This window comes from Equus caballus, chromosome 8, assembly GCF_041296265.1.
Source record: "Equus caballus isolate H_3958 breed thoroughbred chromosome 8, TB-T2T, whole genome shotgun sequence".
Lineage (NCBI taxonomy): Eukaryota > Metazoa > Chordata > Mammalia > Perissodactyla > Equidae > Equus > Equus caballus.
This window is the reverse complement of record NC_091691.1, coordinates 74,044,059-74,062,126: the sequence shown is the minus strand read 5'-3', so window position 1 is coordinate 74,062,126 and position 18,068 is coordinate 74,044,059. Positions and strand designations below refer to the sequence as shown.

At 49.8% G+C, this 18,068-nt stretch overlaps 1 protein-coding gene across 2 annotated transcripts in view; it reads left to right on the top strand.

Annotated features, from left to right (window-relative positions):
* The first annotated feature begins 10,592 nt into the window (after positions 1-10,592).
* The window catches only part of LOXHD1 (lipoxygenase homology PLAT domains 1), a 168,601-nt gene continuing 161,125 nt past the window's right edge, over positions 10,593-18,068 (top strand). For both annotated transcript variants that reach the window (XM_070275638.1, XM_070275637.1), the window contains exons 1-2: positions 10,593-10,722; positions 16,948-17,062. In XM_070275638.1, coding sequence (XP_070131739.1) covers positions 10,593-10,722; positions 16,948-17,062 — 245 coding nt within the window. The remainder of the gene's footprint in view (positions 10,723-16,947; positions 17,063-18,068) is intronic.

Genomic DNA, 18,068 nt, shown 5'->3' with positions numbered 1-18,068 from the left:
GTGTCCGGCAGGAGTGACAGTCTAAGCAGGGGGGCAGGTGGCTCGCAGGAAGGGCTCAGAGACCAGATGCAGACCACGTCTAGTGGAGTGCTGAATTGGCAGTGCACAGGGTGTGGGAGGATGTGGAGAGGGGACCACAGGCTCATGGGGGTGGGGAGGGCCCCTGAGTGCTGGAGGGCTGCAGGAGCAGGTGGGGTTTGAGATGCGTTCCTACCCGGAAGCAGGCTCAATTAGCCACACAGACCTGCCTCTCTTTAAGCAAAGTAGCTCTGTCAAGGTCCAGAGTCATATCCAAGGCCTCTGAGCACTAATTAGCCTCTTATTTAAAATAAACACAAAACAAAAAAGTTTTTTCAATGCTAATTTCCTATTTAAAGTAGGATTACGTAAAAAACCTTTTTTTTAATTCATGCACAAGCCACCCCTGGTTGGGGCCTGCCCGCCCCAGGAGCTGTAGCTAAGACGGCTTAGGTGCCCTCAATCTGTGTCGTGGGGAAGTCCAAAGTCTTGCCTGTGATTTCTGCAAATTCCCAGGGATGTTTTCATGATCGCTCTGCCTTCAAATTGCCGCTTTGGAGCACATTTCTGTCTTATGTCTCTCCACCGCCCAGATACTAGGTGCGGCCCTTTCCTTGATATCGATGATCACATAATGCATGCCAGAGTATGTTGGGAGGAGATGGGAAAGGCATGGAAATCACTTCCAAATGAGCAACCTCAAACAGAACGTTTGGTGTCCCGGGCTGACGTGTCCTTGGACAGCCCAACCCCTGGCCAACCTCCCACCGTGGCCTCTCCCTGGCCCTAGCCTCAGCCCGCATCTCTGGCTTCCCCTCTTCATCGCCCTTCTTGCCTCCATGTTCTCATCTCCCCAGCTCCCTGTCCACGGAGAACACATGTCTGTCATTTTCTCTTTGGAGCAGTTTAAGCGTTCTCTGTGTGCTTGGTCTCCTGCTGGAGGGGAGCCCGGATCTCGGCTCACCTTCCACCCTCGAAAATTTCAGTACCAGCTGTAAGATGTTTCCTGATTACAAGTGTACAATGCCAGGCACTTAAGTAAGTAACTATGGGGCCTAAGGATGCTGTTCGAGGGTCAGCCCTGGGACCTAGGCATTGCGTTCCAGTTTATCACTGCAGGAAAAATAGCTGAGGGAAGGAGGACTTCCATACATATTTTTGAATGAATGAATGAATGTATCCATGAGCTGGAAGACAGAAGTTGAATGTATTTCATTTACTTATTTAATAAACACTTATCAGATGCACACTATTTGTCCCTTCATTCATTCGTTCAACAAGTATTTCTTGAACCCCGACTTTGGACCAGGCTACCTGGGGAGCTGGGAATACAAGGATGAGCAAAGCATACGCTGCCTCTCCTCTCATAGGACATAGAGTCTGGCCAGAGAAACAGAGGTAATCAAAAAATTTCACAGCTCGGGGCCTGCCCAGTGGCATAGTGGCTATATTCACATGCTCTGCTTCAGTGGCCCCAGGTACACAGGTTCTGGTCCCAGGCACAGACCTATACATTTCTCATCAAGCCATTCTGTGTGGTGGTGTCCCACATAAAAAATAGAGGAAGATTGGCACAGATGTTAGCTCAGGGATAATCTTCCTCACCAAAAAAAATCATCTTTCTCTTGGGGCTGGCCTGGTTGCATAGTAGTTAAGTTTGTGCGCTCTGCTTCGATGGCCTGGGGTTTGTGGGTTCGGATCCTGGGTGTAGACCTACACACTGCTCATCAAGCCATGCTGTGGCGGAGTCCCAAATGTAAAATAGAGGAAGATTGGCACAGATGTTAGCTCAGGGACAATCTTTCTCACAGAAAAAAGAAAAAAATCATGGCTCAATGTTTAATCAGAAACTGTGCTACAAAGCAGCAGATAAGTGCTGTGAGAGGCTCAGTGGGTTGCCCTGACCTGAGGTTGAGCACCAAGGAGCACTCCTCTGGGGAAGAGACCATTGAGATGAGAGCTGAGGGATGAGCACAGGTTAACCAGGTGAAGGTAGGGGTGGAGGTATGGGGGAAGCATGTCCAGGCAGAGGGCCCTGTGTGGGGAGAGAGCCTGGGATCCCAGACAGAGGCTGTTGCCAGGGAAGGGAGGGGCAACATGGTGGGGGATAGATCTGGAGGGCTGGATGGGAGCAAGACCCTGTGTGGAAGAGGGGGGCCGGGTTAATGGTGTTGATTTTGATTCTAAGAGAATAGGGGCGCCCTTGAAGGATTTTAAGGAGGAAGAGGACACGGTCAGGTTTTCATTGAAAAAGCTCCCTTGGCTGTGATGTGGAGTGTGGACTCGCTGGGGAGCAGTTAGGAGGCTACTTATGGTGACGAGGACTGGGGCAGGGGGTGCGGGGGCGAAGGAGCAAAGGGACAGAGTTGAGAGCTCCCGAGGAGATAAACAGAATAAGCAGACAAGAAAGCAGACCCAGACGTGTATTGGGTGGGTGGTGGGGGTAGAGGGAAGGAGGTGTCAAGGGTGACGCTTTCTCAGCAGAGGCACAGAAGGCTGAGACACCAGCCTGGTCCTGAGGATGGGGTTGCTTGGTGGAGGTCAGAAAATATGAAATCGGAGGTTTCAAACAAGGCACCAAGCCACAGAGGAGGCTGCTTCCCAAGGGAGGCACTAGACCATGTACAAAATTTTCAGATAAATTAGCTAAAAACCAGGTAAACTGCTCTTGGGCCCTTCATGCAGACTGAAGATGTGAAAGAGGTGGCAGAGAGTTAATAGAATAGTTGATTATTTTTTTTGGTGAGGAAGATTGACCCTGAGCTAACCTCTATTGCCAATCTTCCTCTTTTTGCTTGAGGAAGACTGTCCCTGAGCTAACATCTGTGCCAATCTTCCTCTATTTTCTATGTGGGATGCTGCCACAGAATGATTTGATGAGCGGTATGTAGGCCACGCCCAGGATCCGAAGCCACGAACCCTGGGCCGTCAAAGCAGAGCATGCGAACTTAACTACTGCTCCACCAGGCTGGCCTGGAATAGTTATTTCTGAAAAGGATTTGCAGTGCAGAGAACTGTGAGCCCCATTCTCAAGGAAGAGGGGTGGGATGGGGGTCAGTGCTACCTCCTGACCCCAGGCTTGGTGGGATGGGCTTCCATGGAGCCACCGAGAGGGCATGCTATGGACTCCCTGCAGTTGGGGCACAGGGCACTGGAGCCCCGCTCTCGCCTGGAGAAGCTAGAGTGGCCCAGGGCAGCAGAATCGGGCTGAGTTGGGAAAGTTCCAATGGAGTCCTGGTGGGATGGATGTGTAGTAGGAAGGTCAGCCAGAGGTCATTTAGGAAGGGATTTCTGTTGACGAGGCTGGCGTGCCAGGGCGAGGGGACCTTGGCAGCAAGAGGCTGTGAGGTGTACCACTGGGGCAGAAGTTGAGGAGGGATTAGGAACCGTCCATTCGAAGGAGAGGCATGGCCCTGTCAAGGGGGCCGGGCCAGAGTGGGGCCCGGGAGCAAACCCACACAGGTTCCCATGGGCCTTAAACATCTGAGAGGCCTAACCCTGCAGTGGGGTGGGATGGGGGGGGGGGGTGGTCAGACCTTCAGACCCAAGAAAGGGAGGGAGGAGGTGAGCAGGACGGAAGGTGATGCCCCCTCCCCCAAAGACAGCAGCTCAGCCTGGCTCAGGGAGAGGAGTGGAGAAGTCTGAGTTCCGTGAAGACTCCATGGTGGACTGCACAGTTCTGGTTACTGACGTGAGACAGGGTTTGTCACTTATAGTGATCTGCTAGTGACCAGGAAAGTCAAGGGTCTGTGCAAGATTTTATCTTAATGTCAAGGGAAGGATTGTCCTTACCAAGCACAAAGAAAGGTGCTTTTTATCACAGCCACGAGTCCTGCTTGTACAGAAGTAATTACAAAACAGTGAGCCGGGTGCAATAACCGAGAGAAGAGCAAAGGGAGGCGGGGTTTACAGAAGGGACCAGGGACCAGATCCTGATGACGCATCGGGGCTTGCCAGTCAGAGAAGGGGCAGGGCATCAGAGATGGGTGTGAGTGTGAAAGTCAGCAAGGAATGAAAGAGTTTGTGAGTGTGGCCAGGCGGGGTGGGGTGGGGTGCAGGGGACTGGGAGCAGGCTGGAGTAGTAGACAGCACAAGATTTTGGGGAGCCCTTGTAAATGGGGCCAAGAAAACAAATGGGTAATTTGTTTTCTAGGAGATGGGGCAACAAGGGAATAATGCGTCCGCATGAATTTTCTGAAAAAGTGATGCTGGCAGGAGTGCAGTGAGGATGATGGATATTTGCTGGGCATCAAACTAGGGGGTTTGATCCCAGTGAGAGGAAGAAGGTGGGGAGCAAAGGTAGTGACACTGGGGAGAGAGAGGAGGGGTCTGACTCCAAAGGTGTGGTCTGAGGGGTTTTGCCCTTGACCACGGGGTGTGTGTGTGCTTTCTGATCTGGACAGGAAGAGGAGTAGGGTTGGGTGGAAATGGGGGCGGGTTGGAGCCAGGTCGCTGGAGAATGGGGAAGGAGGAGAGAGGATGAGGTGGTGAGAGCCTGTGGGCCTTGAGGAGGGGGTCGGGATTTTATTCCAAGGGCATAGGAAGCCACTGGAGCATATACGCAGGCAAGTGACATGATCTGATTTATTTTTAAGTAAAATCCCTCTGGCTGCTCTGAGCAGAGTGGATTGGAGGGGACAGAAGTGGTGGAAGTGTGCTGTTTCTAATACCCCAGGTAGCTGGAACCAGGGAGAAGGTTTGCCTGAAATGGCTGTGGGCACTAACATTTCAATGAAACAGGAAAGCCACCAACCTCACAACACTGCCTCACCCCCCTGCTCCCAGAATAGGAGGTGGCTCATTTTGAGATGCCAGACCAGCTGGTTGCCTTGGGGGAGAAACTGGTGGGTGGCAGGCCGCAGGTGGAAGCCAGAGCTGTCAGGACACGTCCTCATATTCTTGGCACTTACGTAGGCCCCCTCTCCCACCACACACACACCAGTAGTTTGCTCATGCACTTGACATTTCTTGAGAGTCACAGTCACACTCTCCTGGACATTGGGGATACAGAGGACCGACTCAGAAGGAACCGCAGGCTGGTGGGAGGGATAAGTCATCCAGGTAGATTGAATCATTGGTTCCAGTTCTTCACCGCTTGCTGTGTCCACACCCTTTGCTCTATACCTTTACAGCCCCTGACTCTGGGCTCAGTCATGTGTGTGGCTTTGCTTGGCAGAAGGATGTCAGCAGATGTGATGGAAGTGAAGGCCTCAAAGGAGCTGCATGGCCAGGACCACCCTCCTTGCCCTTCTGCCATGGCCACGAGAAGAGCTTTCCCTGGGCAGCTGCTGCTCCTTCCACCTGGCCCCAGAGTGAACCCATGTAGCACAGAGCTGTCCCAGCCACGTGCAGCCAGTCCTGTAGCTTGACGCAGCACTGCCAGTTGAGCCCCAGACATGAGAAATAAGGTTCATGCCGCCGAGATTTCTGTGGTTGCTTGTTATGTAGCAGTAGCTGGCTAGTTCAAGAATGCACACTCCAGCTCTAATGTTCGAGTGAACTAAGGCTTGCAGGAGGAAAGCACCAGGCGTGTTTAGAAAACAGAGACTTGGGGCCAGCCCTGTGGCTGCGTGGTTAAGTTCGTGCGCTCCGCTTTGGCACCCCAGGGTTTCACCGGTTCAGATCCCAGGGGCAGACATGGCACCGCTTGTCAGACCATGCTGATGCATCATCCACAGCCACGGCTAGAAGGACCCACAACTAAAAAAAAATATACAACTATGTACGGGGGGATTTGGGGAGAAAAAGTAGAAAAGAAAAAGATCGGCAACAGTTGTTAGCTCGGGTGCCATTCTTTAAAAAAAAAAAAAAAAAAAAAAACAGAGACTTCCTCATTTTAACTACAGTGTGGATTTCCTACAGGGGAGGTTGGGTCAGATTACAGAGGGCCTCCAAGGTCGGCTGGAGGAGCTCGAATTCTGTTAGCGTCAGGGACATTTGTCATTCTATTGGCAACCGAGCACAGCTCCCAATGTAAGAGGTGAAAATGCCAAATACTTTCCCAGCCCGCTTTGCAGCAAGATGTGAGCACATGACCGAGGCTCAGCCAATCAGATGCACAAGCCCCAGACTCTGAATGGGCAGAAGGCAGTGGAGTCCATTCTGGCGAGGGTGGCATCAGCAGGGGCAGCGGCAGCCAGTGCTGAAGCTTGGTGCCAAACTGCATGTCCAGGCCCAGTGCTGGTGGCAGTGGGGTCCTCACCAGACAAGCCCAATTCCAGGCGTCCTTTCGAGCGTGCAGCCCCTAAGCATAGTTCTTAGTCTTCTCAGAAATTCTGAGATCCCTTCCACCCGTGACATGAGCTTTAAATAAATATGTTTCCTACTTAAACTAGCCAGTGTTAGTTTCTGTTGCTTGTGATCCAGGATCCTGGCTGATAAACTTTGTTTGCACTGAGGTGTAAGTGACGATGTTTGAAGTGGAGAGTGACATACCGAAAGGCGAGCTTCAGGGGAATTCACTCAGCAGCAGGAGCATGCACTTGAAGGGAGAGGAGACCATTTGCAAGGAGAGAATTTTGTGTGTAAGCGCATGTGTTTGTGCACACGTGCAAATGGTCAATGGGATAAATGGGTCTTTTTCTATTACCAGAGGTTTGGGATCCCAATAATTACCTTGTCTGCCCTTTGTTGTTTTTATCAAGAAACTGATGGGAATCCACATGTCAGCTTTATCAATTAGGGTGTGTGACCACCCTACACAGTTTAGGGCCTCCTGCCTAGCCTGGACTGGAGGATTGGATGGCACTGACCTTGGCCCCGCCTGGGATGAGAAGTGTGTCTACAAAGTGTGCCCTGAGAACCCTTCCCCAGCCAGTCATGTGCGGCATCCTCACACCAAAGATCCTGGGGTGGGGGTCAGGTCAGCGTCAGGTCTGCAGTGTGGGCCTGACCCAGATAGGCTCTCACAGGGAAATGGAAAGCCAGCGGATGAGGTGGGTCAGCAGGAGAGACATGGTGGAGCCCTGAGGCGAGGCACTGCCTCCTCGTGCTCCCTTATGGTCAGTGCCCTCCCGCCATGCCCAGCCCTATGGCCGCTGGTCTGGTCTTATATCTTCTAGAATGTTGCCCAAGTGTAATCAGACAGTATGTCACTTTGCATAATGCTTTTGAGATCCATCCCTGTCATAACATGTACCACTACTTCATTCTTTTTTATGGCTGAGTAGCATTCCATCACAAAGATGCACCTCAATGTTTTCATCCATTGGCCAGTTGATGGGCGTCTGAGTTGCTTCTAGTTTCTGGCTATTTTGAATAAAGCTTCTACGAACGTTCACATGCAGCTTTTGTGTGGACATATGTTTTCATTTTTCTTAGGTAAATACCCAGGAGTGGAATTTGTGGGTTGTGTGGGAAAACGTATGGTTAGCTTTATGAGAAAGTGCCGGACTCTTTTCCAAAGTGGCTGTACCATTTTACACTGCCACCAGAAGTACAAGAATTCTAGTTGCTCCATGTTCCCGTCAACACTTGCTGTTGCTCCAGACCCTGCTCTCTTAATCATTGTGTTTTAATGCCATGGGAGTCTCTAAAATTACCTTGATTTCAATTTTTTGAAAAAATATTCCAATAAACATTTTATTGTTTTTTCTCTGAATGGGCCCTCATGCAAAATGGGTACTTTGTTTTATTTTTCCTCTGAATGGATCCTCACGCAAAATGATATTTCCCTAGAAATTTCCCAGTAATCTTTAAGGTCTTCTGAAGAATCCAAATGTAGAATTAACAAGAAGTCAAACCACATGCTGCCTGCAGGGGGCGCGTGTCACCCACAATTAAACTTCGCTCCTATTCCTCATGCAGACTTTGAGCTGACTCGAGCGCTGTTCCTCAGCAGAACAGGGGAGGAGGTGAAGTTGATCTTTCCTGGGTGATGACGCTTCGGGCCAGAAATGCCTTCCCCTGGTGGGGACTTGGGGTGGCTCCAAAGAGCAGGGCAGGACAAAGCTGCCCCAGGCTTCAGGGGAGGGATGAGAGCAGATTGCAGCTCTGATGTCCTTCTCCATCTGTCCCTGAGCCACCCTCTCCTCTCCATCTGGAATTCCCCCTTAGAGTCCTTCCTCTGGGTGAGAGTACATCTGCACCTTCATCAGGTGGCACCTTTAGCAGGTGGCATCTTCTGTGACGCCTCTCGAAGTCTCCTGATCAGCACACCCCAGTTACCCGGGGAGGGAGCTCAGTGATCCTCAACTCGGCTGCACATTAGCATCACCTGAGAGCTTTACAAACCTCCTGGTGGTGCCCGAGCTCCACCCCAGACTGGGTAAATCAGGATGTCTTGGGGGTGCAGCCCAGGCATCAGCATCTAAACACTCTCCAGGTGACGCCAGCGTGCAGCAGGGGCGGCGAACCCCTGGGATGGAAGCTTGCTAATCCTCTCCCTTTAGCCCAGGTGCGCCGATCAAGTTAGTGAGCTCACCCAGGTGGGTACAGGCTCCTATGGCTTCCAAATTTTAGTACATATAACCTTCCAACCCCCTGGAGTGGGGAGAGGGGATGGTCGACAGTGTAGATTCCAAAGTTTCACCTTCTGAGATTTTGATTAGTAATGGGTCTGGGGGGTGGGGTTGGGGATGGGGAAGAAATCAGCATGTTGATGAGTTCTTCTGGAGCCTCTAATCCAGGCAGTCCTGAAATCCCACTTTAGGAAACGGTGGCATTGACAGAGAGCATCTAGGAGGGGAGGAGACACAGAGCAGCACTTTGATACCTTCTGTGACTCCTCTAGAAGGCTTCTGAACAGGGAAGGGGAGGTGGCAGCTGGGGTCCTAGGCGCTGGGGCTTGGGGCTAAGGGGACAATAGGTAGGCTCAGGTCTGGGCAGAGAGGTGTGGGACACGGAGTTCACAAATAAAGGAGGAACCAGGAAAGTCTTGTTGTTGCAGACCACCTCCCTCCTCCTTTCTGAATCCTGCCTCGGGCTCGGGGCCCCAGGCACGGCTGGCACAGGCTCTCCTCTCAGTCCCTGCTGGAATGGGGACAGACCCCTCTCTCTGCCGGGTTTTGCAGCAGAACCTGGACCTGGCTAGCACTCTTCTCTGGCCCATGGCTCTGGCCCCTGGCTGGGTGACTTGTCGTGGTTCCTCCACCATCTGCCTGCATCTGCCCTCCAGCATCATAGACTGTCCAGCTGCCAGATGAGGGCTGTGAGTTCCAAAACCACAAAGGCGCGGGAGCGCCCCTGCCGCAGGCTGACGAGCAATGCCGTCCAGAACTCACGTCTCTTGTGGCACTGTCACCCCAGGCAGCACTCAGTGTTCCAGCCTTCTTCTTGGATTGGGTTGAAGACTGCCTTTCTGTAATCCCCACCCGTGGCCGTCACACTGCCCTGTCTGCCACACGGGTTAGTCTAGTGTTTGCTCTACAGGACAACTGTTCCATCTGCGAAGGCGGAAATGTCCTCTTCTCCAGGCCAAATGTTCTCAGAATGGTACCTGTTCTGGAACACTCATTTTACCAATATATTATTTAACGTGTGATTTCTTTTCAGCCCAGACTGTTTTCCTTGCAGAAACAGTGGGCCTTGTTTTCACGGCTGCTTTATAGATCTGCCTGCAATTTGTTCATGTACACATGCGTGCATGCATTCATTCATTCATTCATTCACTGAACAAATGCATACTGAAGCCCACTGTCTGCGGGCATATTATAGGTCCTGGGAGCCTAAGAGTGCACCAGGGGTGGTGATCCTTGTTCCCACAGAGCAAGGGGTCACTGAGGATGTGGTGGCCTCGCCAACATCCTTGGCTCTGGCCTGGCAATGCCAGTAACTCAGGACGCAGTGCACACTTTGTGGCTTGTGTGATTGCTCCATCAGAGCAGTGTCTCTGAAGGGCAGTGGGTCTCCCCTGGCCGAATGGTCACTTCCAGAATCCAGCAGTCTTGAGAAGATGAAAGCAGAGAGAATGAGAAGGATCCAGTAGGAACCTTGCCTGCTCTGTAAGCTGATCAGAGGTCATGAATAATGGAGAGAAACGGAGGCCTCTGAGTCTTGGGAGGTTGGCCGATTTGGGGCCCTGTGCTCCTCAGGAAGGTCCCAGCTCTGGGGGGAGGCAGTTCACAGCCCTCAAGGGCTGTAAGGTTAGGGAGATCTCCATGGTGGGAGGCCCCCACCTGCTCCTGGGGTGGCCTGGAGGGGTCCCAGGGGGCCCCCTTGCTGTGTGGCCAGGTGAGAAACAGATGCCAAGGGCTCAATGTCACCTGATTCTCTATGAAGGGAGAGAGGGAACCGGTGGGGAGAGGCGGGGGGTAAGGAGGACACCCTGCCCTCAGTCTCCATAAATAAGTGATGAGGCCCAAGGAGAAACCCCAGAGCAGGTGCAGGAGGAGGTGGCCGGGAGAGGGTGGCAGAGAGAGGGGTGGGAGAGAGGCAGGGGAGAGACACAGCACCGAGGTTTGGCTCAGGCGAGCAGGAGCAGCACTGTGGGCACGGGGGACTCAAGCGTGGTCTCTGGCCCACCCAGACCTGAGGCTACAGGAGGCCCGTGGGTGCGGGAGCTCAGGGAGAGAGGCTGCCGGCCAAGGAGGTGGGCGCAGTGAGCCAGCGAGAGCCAGGAAGGGGCAGCCGGCAAAATGATGCCCCAGAAGAAGAAGAGGAGAAAGAAAGACATCGACTTCCTAGCCCTGTACGAGCAGGAGCTGCTGAACTATGCCTCGGAAGACAATGAGGAGGAGCTGGAGCACGAGTACTACAAGGCCAAAGGTGTGGTCCTGGCCCAGGGGCACAGGCAGGGGCACACTGGGGTGGGGGGGTCATGTCTCTTGCTTTGAGGGAGGAATTTTAGGTTCCAACCTAACCCTTTCCTCATGGATTATCCTATTGCATCAGTTACATCTCCTCAGAGTAAATGGGGCAAGCATTACACTAGGGTCCTGCCTGTACAGAGAGGCAAGGCAACCTGCCCTTAGTCAGAGTCTTAGGGGCACAGAATAGACTAGAACCGCAGTGCCCACACTGTCCAGGTCCTGGACATCCCAGGAGCCACGTTCCAGCCTGGTCTCCGTGATGTGGCCTGTGTCAGGCAGAGTGCCCGACAGGTGCTCTGAGGGGTGGGGAGGAGTCCTGACCCTCCTCTCATCCACCCTGGGGCTTTGCAACGAGATGCTGTGGCCCATATGGGGAGGGCACTTGGGGCTCTGGACCCCAAGGTCTTGTCCTTTGAATCTCATCTTCCTCTGGCATTTATGTGACCTGCTTTGTAATGCTCTACATTCTTGCCAGGGACACCAGAGGAGGAGTGAACTGGGGATCTGGGAGCCAATTTTGGCCTGCAGAGGGTTTTTTTGTTTATTTTATTTTGGTTGTTGTTGTTTTGCCTTGACAGTATTTTAAAACACGTTTGACTGTGGACTCCTACAGGCGGCGGACTCCCAGTGTGTCAGACTCTCCCCATCATCTCATCTCACACTACGTCTCTTTTACTCATTGATGCAGCCCACCTGGTCCCCGAAGGCATTTAAATTCTCAGGGCTTACTCCAGAGTGGCTCACTAGTTCCTGTAGGCACCATATTCACTCACTCACTCATTCATTCATTCACCAAATATTTATTGAACGCCTGCTCTGTGCCTATTCTTGGGCTTGTTCACTCCCCCTTTTCTCTGTCTTGCTGTCCTAACTTTGAAAGCCCAGCTCAGGTCCCCCTCTTCCATGAAGCCCTCCTTAATTCCAGTCCACTGTGAGCTCCCTGATTACATGCCGTTCTCCATTGTTCCATCATTTCATGCATGTCTGGCGTGTTGGGCTCATAGCCTCAGCCACCCTGACCTCCAGGAGGGTGGGGCCTCCTGAGCTTGTCCTCCCTTCTCATCCAGCTCCCAGCACAGGCCCAGACTGTGATCACAGCTGAGGCACCAGGAAGGCTGTGGTTCAGCTAGGACCACTTTCTCAGCACAGTGTCCTGGGCATCTCCTGGGGTGGAGACGGGGTTTGTGGGAGGGAAAGAGGGTCCTAGAACAAGAGAGGCATTGCTGCCCTCTCCCAGCGTGTGTGCTCCAAGCTCTGACTGTCTGGTGGCAGGAGAGGCTTTGAGGCTAGATGTGGGGGCAGCAGCCTTGACAAACACTCTCAGCTGCTGGGGTGATTCTCCTCAGCCCACGTGGCTGCTGGTAAGAGCATTCTAGAGCCTCTCATAGCTGCCACCCTGTCCACTTCAGTTTGTGCTGCAGTGTGACCATATGATCCCTCTTGTGTTCCCTCTTCTTTTCACCCTTTTGAAGCCTTTTCACGTTCTTGTATTTGATCCTCAACATCCCCGAGAAGAGTCAAGGCGGTGTGATTAGTCCCATTTCACAGGTTAAGGACCGAGGCTCTGAGAACCTAAGTGACTTCAACAAGGTCACAAGCAGGAGAGAGGACAAGAACTTCAAATATCCTTTCCCAAGGCAGGTCTCCGTTTTCATCTCATGATGCTGCCAGATACTACACTGAGCGCTTCTCTCATCTGAACCAATTTCATCTTCACAGCAGCCCACCAAGATGGGTTAGGTTCTTATTATCTTCCTTTTCAGGTGAACAAGCTGGGGCACAGTGAAGTTGAGTAACGTACCCAAGACCACAAAGCTGGCAAATAGCTGTTGGTGGACTTTGGGTTTATTTCCAGTTTTTAGCTTTGATGCAGAAAGCTGCTACAGATCTTGTACACATCTTTTGATGAGCACACACACTCATTTCTCTGGAATTTATAATTGGAAGTAGAATTTCTGGGTCATAGGGAGAGGGTAAGTTTAGATACCAGTGCTCACACAAATTTGCACTCCCACAGCAATGTATGAGAGTGCCAGAGGCTCCACATTCTTGCCAATACTTAGTATTGTCAGTCTTTAATTTTAGCAATTCTGGTGGGTACATAGTAGTATCTCATTGTAATTTTAATTTGCATTTCTTTGATGAGTAATAATGCTGAGCACTTTTCCATATGTTTATCAGCCATTTGGACATCCTCTTTTAAGACATGCCTATTTGTCTTTTGCCCATTTTTTACCTGTATTGAAATATAATTTACTTTATAATGAAATGCATCTACTTTAAATGTGGTGCTTGAGTATTGACAAATACTTGGATCTAGCCAGTCTGGCTGGTCGTTGCTCTTGTATTGCCCAATCTTGACTGTGGTAAAAATAGCTGGAGAAGAGCCTAGAGAGGTGGGCGCCACATTGACATTTCTGAGACACAGACCCACTGACTGTCCAGTCAGCTGCAGGACGTGCGCAATAAACGTGGATGATAGTCACATGCTGAGCTTCACCTGCACTGTCATTGTTACCCTCTCACTTCTAGAATGACACGTCTCCTACTCCCGTTGAGCTCTGGGTTCTTGCATTACAGAGAGAACCTTGGAGAGTGTGATGGGGAAGAAGGAAGAGGAGAAAGTCCTAGGTTTCCTTCTCTGTTCCTTGCATTGCCCCCAGGCCACGCTGGAGTTCACCAACAGCCAGAGGGAGGAGAGAGCTCCCTCAATGCTCTGAGGGAAGGCTGAGCCTGGCGCATTGGTCTATCTCCTGACTAAGTTGGGGCCCAGGAGGGGAAGAGTGACTAATACCAGAATCTGAGATCTGAAGGGACGGCGGAGGCCATCCTGCACAAGCTTCCAGCCCTGGACCCTCTCCTCTCCTGCATCCCAGTCTGGGGTTTCCCAGCATCTGTTGGGATATAATTTTCCAAGGCATCCTTCTTGGGGATGTTGTTAATGGAGACTATGGGGGTAATGATGATGATGATGACAATAATGGAAATGATGATGGTGGTGATGATGATGATGATGACGATGAAGGTGATGATGATGTGATGATGGTGAGGATAATGTGGTGATGATGATGATGTGGAGATGATGATAACAGTCTACCCCTTATGGAATGCATATCTTTTATCCAGCTATGGAAGAGTGTCTGTAAGATAAGTTCCCAGAAGTGGAAATGCTAAGTCAGTGAGTATGAATGTTGAAAACTTTATTTGATTTGATTTGATCCTTATCATAATCCTTCAAGGAAGAAATTATCCTTACTTCAGAGATGAGGAAATTGAGGCTCAGTAAGAAATTTGATTGAAATCTCATAGCCAGTAATGGTAGAACTGGGATTCAAATACTGGTCAATTTAGTTCCACAGTTCATATTTATTTCATTGCTTGTTTCATTCATTCATTTATTTGCTCATTCATTCATCCAGGTAATTATTTATTGAGCATCTCTCATTGTCCAGGCTATGTGCCAGGAGCAACCCTATATTGCTGTTGACGCTTTTTGCTGACCAGGGGACTTTATTAGTTGAGGTCCTCCCCTCTGGAGCCAAACAGAATTTTGTCTTCCACAAGATATTTTTTGACTTCCACAAGATAGTTCTTCAGCTATATGAACTTTTTAAATTAAAATTTTAAAATTGAGGAATAATATATGTGCAGTACAAAGCTCATAAATGTATAGTGTGATGAATTTTTACACATGTGCATGCTTCTGTAACCATCATTCAGAATAGGACACAGAACATCTCCAACCTCCAGGAAGCTCCTTCACTCTCCTTCCCAGAGGTAACAGCTCTCCTGATTCTGTCACCACACGTTAGGTTTTTCTGTTCTTGAACTTCATATAAATGGAATCATACAGTATACACTTTTTTGTGTCTAGCTTCTCTTTCACTCAACATTATATCTGAGAGGTTTATCCATGCTGTGACATGTTATATAGTCTGTTCTTTTTATTGTTGTATACTGTTGTGTTTTATAGATACATCATCATTTATTTAACCATTCTATTGTTGGTGGACTTTGGGTTTATTTCCAGTTTTTAGCTTTGATGCAGAAAGCTGCTACAGATCTTGTACCCATCTTTTGTTGGACACACACACTCATTTCTCTTGGATTTATAATTGGAAGTAGAATTTCTGGGTCCTAGGGTGGGAGTAACTTTAGATACCAGTGCTCACACAAATTTGCACTCCCACTAGCAATGTATGAGAGTGCCAGAGGCTCCACATTCTTGCCAATACTTAATATTGTCAGTCTTTAATTTTAGCCATTCTGGTGGGTACATAGTAGTATCTCATTGTAATTTTAATTTGCATTTCTTTGATGCGTTATAACGATGAGCACTCTTCCATATGTTTATCAGCCGTTTGGATACCCTCTTTTATGACATGCCTATTTGTCTTTTGCCCATTTTTCACCTTTATTGAAATAGAATTTACTTTACAATGAAATGCATCTATTTTAAATGTGCTGCTTGAGTACTGACAAAGGTATACATCTGTGCAACCACTTGCACAACCTATATATAGAACATTCAAGTTATCCACCAAAAGTTCCCTGCACCCCTTCTCAGTCAATCCCCCTTATTCCCAACCCCAGGCAACCATGTCCTACTTTCTGTTATAACAGACTAGATTTGTCTTTTCCAGAGTTTCATATAAATGGCGTTACAGTGTGTAGTGTTTTGTGTCTGACTTCTTTGCTCAGCATAACGTGCTTGAGAGTCTTCCGTATTGTGCCTGTCAGTAGTTCATTCCTATTTATTGTTGAGTAGTATTCCATTGTACGGATATACCACAATTTGTTTGTCCATTCACCTGTTGACGGACATGTCGGTTGTTTCCAGTTTAGGGCTGTTATGGATAAAGCTGCCAGAACATTTGAGAGCAGATCTTTCTGTGGACGTGTTTTTATTTCTCTTAGGTAAATATCTAAAAGTGGAATTTCTGAATCTTATGTTAAGTGTATGTTTATCTTTTAAGGATATTGTTGCCAATTAAAAAAATTGAGTGGTCTCTCTTTTTCTTACTGATTTGTGTGAATTCTTTACATCTTCTTGGTATGAGTCCTTTGCTGGACCTACGCATTCCAGATATTTTCTAGTCTGTGGCTTGCCTTTTCATTCTCTTGATGGTCTTAATTTTATTAAGTCCAATTAGTCAATTTTTTTAAATGGTTAGTGTCCTGTTTAAGAAGTAGCTGTGTACCCTTGAATCAACTATTGAGAAGTTTCTTCATCTCTCACCTGTATCCCAGACTCTCCTTTTCTCCAAACCAAATATCCGCAGGCCTCTATGTTTCCTCTCATGTGATGTGGTTCTAGAATTTTCACCATGCTGGTCATTCTCCCGTGAACACTTAGTTTGGAAATGCCCTTGTGTATGTGCAAGACATGTGGGCAACACTGCGGGTCCTGGAGGTGTCCCAAGGAGGGACACAGGAGTTGTTTGCAGGTTGGGCACCCCTGTGGTGTAGACTGTGAAGAATTAAGGCTTTGGTTATCCCAAGAGACAGGGAGTCATGCAAATGTACTGCTCCCTTTCTCCCCCTCACGGTGCCTTGATGGGGACCTTCATCAGAACCAGGGACACCAAAGGAAAGGTGTTGACAGCAAACAGAACAAGCTTCAAGGAGACAAAGAGAGGAAATCAATCCTCCCACCAAAGAGGGACTCCCTGGCAAAGCTCTGCACCACCCAGCCTTGGGACGGCTTATCCTGAGACTGCAGTGGCAGTGCCCAGGGAGTCATGGGAGGGGAGGGTTGGTAAGGCCGCTGCATTGGATAGAGAGCAGAGAGGAAGGTGAGAGCCAGGTGCAGGCTCTGAAGAAAGCTGTCTAGGAGGGCATCATTGTGTTGTGTCGGAAAGATCACAGACTGAGTGTCCGGAGGCCTTGGGCCTCTTGTGTTGACACTGTATAGAGTGTGACCTCAGCTTGTCCCCTGTCTTCAGGCTTCTCACCTGTGAAATGAGTGCTCAGCATTAAGTGGGAGGATTGGTCTCGCAGCAGGACTTGGTGTGGGTCTGACGCTGGCTCAGAGGCTTGTGGGTTGTAGCAGGGGTTCATAGAGTCCTCTGTGGCTGGGCATCCCCTGCGGGGCTGGCAGGAGCTATGGCTTCTCCAAGCCCACTTCGGATTCTGGGTTTTCTTCTGCATTTGCCATCTGTTTTCTCCTTTCCTCCTTCAGTGTATGAGGTGGTCACAGCCACAGGGGACGTTCGTGGCGCAGGAACAGACGCCAATGTCTTCATCACCATTTTTGGAGAGAACGGGCTCTCTCCCAAGCTCCATCTCACCAGCAAGTGAGTACCAACTCGGCCATGGTGGGGTCCTGAGCTGTTAGCTGGGTTTGCTGTGGTTCTGGAACCCAGAGGAGAGGACGTGTGTGTCCACAGCCGCATTAAGTGGTACAGGGCCTCTGCTCGTGACAGACCACATGTCAGGCAGGTCTCTCCCAGTGATTTCCTGTCGATCTTCCTCAGCTCCTCTTTTGATTTTTTGTACAGTAATGCCTACTTTGGATCTCAGAATTACCAAGAATTCACATTGCCTGTCCCTTGATGTGGGAGAATAAGGACTCAGGACCAAGAATCTGGGTCTAGGTCCAGCTTTACCACTTAGTTGCTATGTAACTTTGGCCGAATCTCTTTGCATCCAACGCCTTGGCTTCGTCATGTATGATCTGGAAGTGATAATTCCCCTTTTACCAAACTCACAGGGCAGTTGAGAGGAGGAAACAAGATCATGCATGCGAGAGAGCCGTGAGCTTAAAGTGCCCTGCACTTATATCTCACCCAGGGACCGACATCATCGTAAACCTGCCTGCCAGCTAAGGCACACTCGAGTCAACCGTATGGATTAGTTATGTGTGTGCCTGTTTGTGTAGATGTGCTTGTGTGTGTATCTGTGTTTGTGTGTACGCCTTGTGTTCTCCATCTCGCTGTAACCCATTGAGAGCAGGGGCTGCTCTCTCTTCTTTTCTATTCTCTCTCCCCACCACACACGTGAGCACACAGATCAACACGCAGTAAAACACGAGAACACTTTCGCAGAATCATAGAAATCCAGAGACATCTAGAGGCTGCAGGGATGGTCTAGGCAGCTGGTTTTCAGTCTGGCTGAATGGAACCAGGGAGCGATCAGCTGGTTCTGAGCTCACCATGCTCCTGTCCTTCCTCCCTCCGGAGCAGCTCGACATATGGATGTCTTACGTGCGCCAACCAGTTTCTGAGTCAAATTCTATTTGAGCCAAGAGTTCCACAGCCAAGAAAAATTTGAAAACCACTAGATCTATTTCAACCCATTCAT